The sequence below is a fragment of the Oryzias melastigma genome, linkage group LG1 (genome assembly GCF_002922805.2).
Source record: "Oryzias melastigma strain HK-1 linkage group LG1, ASM292280v2, whole genome shotgun sequence".
Lineage (NCBI taxonomy): Eukaryota > Metazoa > Chordata > Actinopteri > Beloniformes > Adrianichthyidae > Oryzias > Oryzias melastigma.
This window is the reverse complement of record NC_050512.1, coordinates 30,825,709-30,834,000: the sequence shown is the minus strand read 5'-3', so window position 1 is coordinate 30,834,000 and position 8,292 is coordinate 30,825,709. Positions and strand designations below refer to the sequence as shown.

Here is an 8,292-nt window from a genome sequence, read left to right as displayed (position 1 = left end):
TCATCCCTGTGCCGTTGGTCGGTCATCTTGGTTTTGTTACTCATAGTGTTGCTTCAGTTTTGTATCATCGACTGTATTTGCTCTTTGTTTCCACTCCACTTTTTCTGGATACAAACTTGTTGATCTACCGATTTCCTGGTGCTCCACATGAAAACAAAGACTGAATCTGAATTCTTCCCCTACCTCCATATTGAGCCCTCTAAATGGAGTTATGTCATCTACGTTAACGCACTCGAGAAATACCTAACGTTGGTTATATAACTTCAAAAAGTCGTGCCAAAACAAAGTCATTACTTGTATTCAAATGTGAACTTTGGTGTTTCATAGCACACCCACACGAAGAAATGAGTTTCTCATTTGCGGATCGTTACGTGACAGAGGGAAATGTAGTAAGTTTGTATGGCTGCCCTTAAAAAAAAAATAAAAAAAAAAAAATAACAGATTTCAGCACCACTACCCGTCCAAATGCCCCCAATAATTTGAGGGGTAGGGGAAGAATCTGGATTGGACTTTTGGGGCTCATTTTATTCCACAAATGGACATTTTGATCTCCTATTGGAAGTTTAAGAACTTCACACCACTGATCGTTTTTACACCCTGAACTCTTGGTGATCTTATCTGCTCTTTAACGGACGCCATACTTTGATTAAAACGGCCTCTTACAGTAAACGCACTCCGGAATCCGCTTGAAGTACGAGCCACGAAACACGATTTTCAACGCAACTCCTGCTCACTCCGGCAGTCTGTTATTTTCCGTAGACTCGCCTGTCATCATTTCTTTACAACTCTTCAACATGAGAAACATTCTGTTCTCTTGTCAACTTTTTTTGTTTTTTTCTGAGAGAGATTTCAAGGTTTCCAGTTTTGTCATTTCTCACAACAGTAGCTTTGCTAACCTGAATTTGCAGAGCTGGCATCGATTGAGTTTAATATTACTGTCTCAGTTCTGCTTTTTCAAGTTTGTTTCTACATCAACATCACCTGCTGTTCAGATATTAAATGTTTAAGCAGTTTAGCTTTTTGTTTCAGTGTTAGAGCTTCACTAGATTGAAAACCTTGTTTTAAGTCTTCTTAAAATCCACTTGGATCCATTGAGGTGAACAAACTTCATTTCACCTTTCCAGGTCATTCCTCATCTTTTCTTTCTTTTTTTTTCTGCAGAACGCTGAAGAATAAAGAAAGTATTCACACAGAAAAGAGCGTTGCCGGGCAGACTCGGTTCACATCAGCAAGTTTCATCATTCTTGCTTGAAGGGATGAAGCCGGATGGGGTTACCATGGAAACCGCAGAGCCTGCGGAAGTCACTGCAGCGTCCGAGCCATCGTCGACGCAAGAAAACGTAGTTGAACAAGTCCCGTCCCAACTTGGGGCGCCATCGGCAAACAGTGCACCGCACCAGGCTGCTCCAAAGACCAACGGCAAGCCGGTGACGGTCGACCCCAAAGTAAAAACCAAAACATCTGGAAGCAGGACACAGTCTGCAGCCTCTGCAGGGGTTTCTGGATCCAATCCTAGACCAGGAACTAACTCACACCGTCCAGTCAAAGATGTCAAACCTGCCGTACCGCCAGGCAAAAAACCTGCGGTGACGACTGCATCAAAAACAACCGCTGCAGTTGTGCCTAAGAAACACGTGGGTGTAGCGGCAGTATCCGCCCCCAGTAGGAACCCAACGCGAGCGCCTATAGGAGCTGTTCGGCCTTCTGCTCCAACGGTACCAAACGGTGCCAAACCTGCAAACGTTAATGGCACTTCAGGGAAAAAAACAGCAGCCAACTCGGCTAATGGAGCTAAACCCAAAACTGCAGGTGAGTCGAGGAAAAGGTTTGAAGGCTCAGCTAAAGTTTTGAATCTCTTCCTCACGCTCTTCCTTTGTTGGTTTTTGCAGCTGCCCCTGCTCGGACACTGACTTCCACCTCTCCAAAACCTGGACCTTCAGCAACCACTAAGCCAGTTGGTGCTGCAGCTTCAAAAACCACGAGGTACGGAGCGTTTTCTGAACCTTTTCAGGTCCAGCGGCGCCCTGAGACCTTTCTAAGGCTGTCAGTCACGAATAAATCAATGGAAGTAGCTTGAGCTGAAGTGCTGAGTTTTCCATGTGACCCATCTCTCCTCTTTGAGACTGACACATTTGAGAGTAATCTGATTACCGAGTCAGGTTCAAGTCATGCTGATACAGAAGGCTTCAATGGAGCAACTGACACTGAAGAAAAATGCTTTGTCTTAAACAGAGCCTCCAGCAGGAACCAGGCCTCCCTTTCAGGACAGAGAGCCGTTCTGTTGACACAAGAATTGATTTGTTTTTGACCCATTTGTTTTTAGTCAAAGTTAAGAAAATGCACCAAAATATCAGTAAATATTACTTAAAACCAAAGCCTCGGTCACATGGACCTGTACGGGGGGATGACCCATATGGAGGTTTGTAGAGAGCAGTGGCCACATCTTACACTACGGTCCCATATCTGAAAATGCCAGCCATTGACAGCAGAAACAACGGACATATCAACCCTTCCCCTCTCGAGTTCCAAATAGAAAGTACCTGCTGGTTGCAAGAAGGCCGAAAACCCATAGAGTTTACCAATAATTATTTTAGTTGTCAGAATAACCATTCTTGCTCTGATAAATTCTTCTCAACAGCTTCTTTATAATCTCAATTTTTTTATTAATTTATTTTTTCTATATAAAGTTATAAACTGACCAATCGGATGCCTCAGTAAAAGCAGGAGACTTCGTTCCGAATGACGAGTGGTGCAGAATGAACCCCGACCTGATATTGACGGTCGCCATCCGGAGGCATTTGCACATCGTCCAATAAGAGCTGCTGCCGGCCAACGATGCGGCTGTCCCCTGATTTCATAATGGCGTCATCCCCAACCCGACTGCCGCCATCTACAATAATGACCACGCCAACAATTTTCATAAAAATTGGGCAATGGCATAAAATCTTAAAGATTCTGCCGATGCCTCCCAGTGGCAGTTTTGTTTGTGTTGAGGTGAGCGCAGGTGTGTCTGTTTTCTTTGTACGGCCACTTTTTAACGGAATTCATGAAAATGGTCTGTACCACTGTTGTGTGTGTTGTATATTGTGAAATATGCTAATTAGATCAATGGAAGTTGGATACACTTTATGACGTTTGACCATTTTCACTTCCAGACGACCCAAATCCACCCGTAAGAACGGTTGTGACGAAGGCTTTACGGGCCAACCAGAAAGTAGTGGTGTGATTGTCATGTAGTGCACATGAAGTGATCTTTAACATTCACAGACGGTGTCATCCATAACAAACCAGACATCTTTCCACGGGATGTAATTCTCTGTAATCAGACCTGATGAGATTATGCACCAACTTGGCTTTCCTGTCAGGACCAGATTATTCAATAAAAGAACCGTGTGCTGCGTCACTTTTCCTGGGAGCAGGTCATCAGTGAACTTGAGGCTAAAAGCAAATGTTTTCCTACGATAGTTGCTCTGTGTGTGCTTCAAACACAATTAGTTTATCTGAGCATTGAGTCATTTTTCACTATAATCTAAATGTTTTTACACAGGAACTGATCAAATTAAATGCAACTGAAAATCATTTTCAAAGTAATGGCTAAAGATTTATTTTTTTTTTAACTCTTAGAACAGAATTTAATGTATGACACATCATTAAAACTGAAGCATGAGGTTGTTTGTCGCGTGTTTACACTCCCCCTGACAGCTTTAAATTGAATTGTAGCTTACAGAACATTGTATAATAGCTAATGTCATTTACCTATAGCCTTTTATTTGTCAGTGACGGTGGGGGGGGGCACTATTTACAAATTCTATTTAAAGGGGCCAGACCATGATTTTCTTTAGTCGCTCAGAGTAAACTTCATATAAACCATGTATTACCTTTGGAACACTAAAAAACAAACTAGATATATAGCGTTACCTGCAATAATGCTGCTGTAAATCCTTTAAGCTGAATTTGGCCGCTGAAGATGCTAGAGCTGATAGCTGAATATGCTGAAGCTAATTGCCTGCGAAATACCAAATTGGTCTAAAAAAACTAGCCAAAACAGTCAGCATGTAGCTGAAATATGAAACTCCAAAATAGCCCAAAAACCTTAATTGATGCCAAAATAACCCAAAAAGCTTGAATAATGACAATATAACAACAAAAACTCCAGATATGATCTTATATTACCTTTGGAACACTAAAAAACAAAATATTTATGAAATAGGAGTTATTTCTGTAGACTCTTTTTATACCTGGAAGTAGAACGACTATCTCTGAGACTCCAAGTCTATGAAGACTTTTAAAAGTTAATGAAACAATCTCAAACTGGATCCTGAAGCTGACTTGGGAACCAGTGTAAATGTACTTCTTGTTGGTGAAGGTTCTCGATTATCCAGGTGAGGTCTTGAAGTTGATTCATGGTATCTGGACTTAAAATCTATGTCTAGATACCATGACTTAACCTCAAGACCTTTACTTACTTGATACTTTTTTAAGTAATAACACTTAAAATTTGTGACCCAAATCTTCTCTGCTGCACACATTTCTGCAAAAACAAAAAGGCTCAACAGTTTACCTCCCTGAGCCTCTTATTTATATTATTACAAACATGTCTTTAAGCCCCACCCATATGCATTTCAGGTCAATGGGTGGAGAAGACTTTTTGGGAGGATTTTGGTCTTTAAGTTTACGAACTAAAACGAAGCATAAAGAGGCGCCGTACTGCCACCGGAAGTAAACACATCTTCGTGACGATGAAGCTTCCGGTTTTCAAAGTAAAACTAGCGAGAGCTTTTTTCCGTTCAAAAACTGAGACTGGAGTTCCGCTCACAGACATAACTTCTGAAAAAATAAATTAGCTTTAACATTGGAGCTTTAGCTCCAGTGTTTACATTTGTTTGGTTATGGTAACTGTAATTAACGAAACTCCATCTTATTCTGGAAAAACGCAGCCTCGCGCTGCTGAAAGGTGGATGTAATCGACATGAATCAGCTGATTCTGCTCCGAAAAAGACTTTTTCATACGGACTCTGAACCAACGTAAAATATTGAAGAACTTTGAGGATAGAAAACTGTGGAGAACATTTTCAGGTTTTGCTGTTAAATGATCCAAAACGGCTGTGATTTTAATCCTGTTTATGTTGTTTTACTGCTGAACCAGAAGATTGACAAAAAAAAACTTTAAAATGACAGACAAAATTACTTTCTATCTGAATCTTTGTGGGGTTTTTTCAGTTTTGTTGATTCTGATCTCCTGTTCTAAATCAAGGTATAAATGATGATTAAATACAAATGATTTCAATTTTCATCCATCCAGTAAATAGACATACCGGTACAGAAGGGGTACGCTCTACATGGATTGACAGTCCATGGCAGGACTATGCAACCACATACATTCATATTAATACTTGAGAACAATTTTAAACCTTTAATTAACCTATTAAGCATGTTTTTGGAATCCCTGGAGAGAAACAAATCTTCACACACACACACCGGGAACATGCAAACTCCACCCAGAAAGTTCCCTTTGAGGATTCAAACCAAGGACTTTCTAAAATGTTGAAATAATAACTTAAATCAAAACTTGATTAACTTGAGAAGGGATCGTTCTGTTTATTGTCCGACTCCAAGCATTTTCCAGGTCATAGTTTCTGCAGAGCGGCAGTTGTTTTTTAGAAATTCTGATCCGAGTTGTGGACGGGATTGTTGGCATGAAAGTACGTCTCTGCTGATATCCCATCATTCCTCTGTTTGCACACTCTCCAGCTAGCTTACAGCCCTTTCAACCCAAGCTAACATTAGCATAGCAACAGAAATGGTGAGCAATGTCAGAGTTATCCAGCTGTACAGTACTTTTGACTATAGGGGTATGAGAGAAATAAATATCACCCCAATTTTTGCGTGTGTAATTCATCATTTATGCGTAACTTTGGATTTGTGCGTATGTAATTCTTGATTTTTAACGTACAAAAATTACAAAATGAAAACAAAATCCAAAATATCCAAAATACATTTTACAAATGCACAAATTAAGATTACAACAGCTTGAAACTAATTACACATGCACGCCGGACCCTTTTGAACACCCGTAGATTGTTGTGGGTGCTCTGTCTGGTCTGGTCTCCCCGCGGAGCTTCTCAGCAGTGGTAGAATGCAGCAATAGCAGGGCGAGGCCCTTCTAAACACACACAGGGCGTAGAGGCTTGATCAGCCCACCGGCCGGCTACAAATCAAGTACACAAAATCTTGAGTATGCACGCACAAATCCAAACTTCCACACAAATCAAGAATTACGCACGCATAAATCGGGATGATACTTATTTCTCTCCATATCGGTGAACTCCAACTCCTGCCGGCTGAGCTGGAGGCTCATGAGTAACCCCAAAAAGGCTTGTCGACTCTTACCATGAGCAACTCCAGAATGGTATAGAGTCCAATCAAGTTGAGGGACTGAGTTGAAGTGAGTCCAACTACACCCAGCTGCTACCTCTCAACCTCCTGCACAAGCTCAGCTCCCTTCCCTCCAACACAGATGGGAGAGTTGTTCCACGTAGTCTGTTGAGGCTGGACGAGCCGGACTTGTGGAAGAGCCCCAACCTCTAAGGGGCCCCAACCCAGGCCTGGTTTAAGAGTGGAGCCCCGGTGATGCCAATGTAGGCGTTGTAATTGGGTCTTGATGGTTGTCTGCAATTGAAACTTTGTTAAATGTTTTGGGCTTTAAACAATCAATGTTGCCCACTCCTAAATAAGTTAAGTATTGTTTACTTCTAGCTATTTGTTTGTTTAGCTATTCTTTAACAAAGAAATGGCTTGAAGTCACTGAATAAAATCATTACCTAGTTAGCATATTATTTGAGTCTTTTGAAGAAAAAATCCAAAAGAAACGATAAGCTGAAAACAGAAAAAAACCCTCCTCTTTTATCCAGGCTTGGGACTGGTAAAGTGATTTCAAAAATCACTTGGGCAGAGTTTTTTTTTTTCTGTATGTTTACACAATTTGTCTTAAATATTTTACGGGGGAACCCGGAGTACCCGGAGAAAAACCCCCAACAGTTTGGGTGGAACAGAATATTAAAGCAGGTGGGAACGGTGGGAATAATACGTGATGTGTAGGGGGAAAGTGTCAGGGGGGAGGATTCAAGTTAAACAAAGTATTTGACACTCAGCGCTTCTGAATGTTTCTTCACATTGAAATAATCGTATTTGACTCTCTTAACTCTTTATTTTGCATTTTTTTTTTAATCGCAGCGTCTTTCCTCATAAAGAGCAGATTGTTCAGAGGTGAGGTGGTTCCCTTGTCGCTTCGTCCTTCATTTGATCCGTCACAGGTCTGATTACAGGGCTGAGATGCAGTAGTTCCTGATGTGACATCAGACACTAAAACACATAATGGTCGTGGCTGTTTTCTTCTCTGAGAGACGGATGGTAAGGTCAGCATCGCACGGAGAGCTTCTACTACAACAGTTGTAAAATTCAGAGGGGATTAGTGCTGTCCTGCTCCTGTCAGTTGGCACTGATGCCAACCAACTTCTCAGCTTCTCTGTCCTGCATTAGTTATGACTGAGACGAGCGTTCCATAGCAACAAATGCAACTCTAGATTATAATGGTACACCATTAAAACAGAAGACATCCAGTGAGACTAAACTGAAGCTCATTTGCTGCAGAAATGATTCAGTATAAGTGAAGCTTTTAAAGAGGGAATCTAATCTATGAAAAATTGTGAGGATGCACGCGCAGGAAATGGGATCTTTTCTTGATCCTTGAAAACAGGCTGGAGTGACTGAAGGTTCATCCCTTCAGAGGAGTATTTATCCAAACACGAGCTGCTGTCGGACAAATGACAGTAGCAGGAAGTCTGGAGAAGAATCCAAAAACGTTCTTGATTTGGACTAAAGACAATTCATTCATTTACATCAATCTTTCAAAGACGTAGAACTGCTAAAATTTCGTTCTTCTGAACTCTTGTGCTCATCATTTTACAGTTGGGGTTCATGCCATGTGTTGTAAAACGGTACTATGTGTATAAATACACATGGTACAAAAAGAACTCCAAACAATAGAACATTCATTACTTCTCTGCCTTTGGGCCTGGGACCTCTTTTTGTCTAAAGTTTATGGGCCTCTCTTACTGAGCCAAGAGTCTGAGATTAACAAACACCTCCCCACCCCCCCGATCAGAATACTATCTCCAAGGTTTAAATGTTTTAAAGTCTTTGTCTCCCAAGTCAAATCCAGCTTCTCCACATATTGGCTTTAGCGTCCTCTCGGTGATTGTGCTTCCAGTTTCCATCCTCCCTTTGAAACCA

The 8,292-nt window shown here is 41.2% G+C and overlaps 2 protein-coding genes across 5 annotated transcripts in view; one reads left to right on the top strand and one right to left on the bottom strand.

Moving 5' to 3' along the window:
- The window catches only part of LOC112157183 (B-cell receptor CD22), an 821,740-nt gene that overhangs the window by 631,167 nt on the left and 182,281 nt on the right, over positions 1-8,292 (bottom strand). The gene's annotated exons all lie outside the window — the stretch shown is intronic.
- Positions 1-8,292, top strand: part of si:ch211-214c7.4 (protein piccolo) — a 29,478-nt gene that overhangs the window by 11,167 nt on the left and 10,019 nt on the right. For both annotated transcript variants that reach the window (XM_024289771.2, XM_024289773.2), the window contains exons 2-3: positions 1,162-1,809; positions 1,890-1,983. In XM_024289771.2, the coding sequence (XP_024145539.1) occupies positions 1,257-1,809; positions 1,890-1,983 (647 nt within the window). In that variant the 5' untranslated portion in view covers positions 1,162-1,256. The remainder of the gene's footprint in view (positions 1-1,161; positions 1,810-1,889; positions 1,984-8,292) is intronic.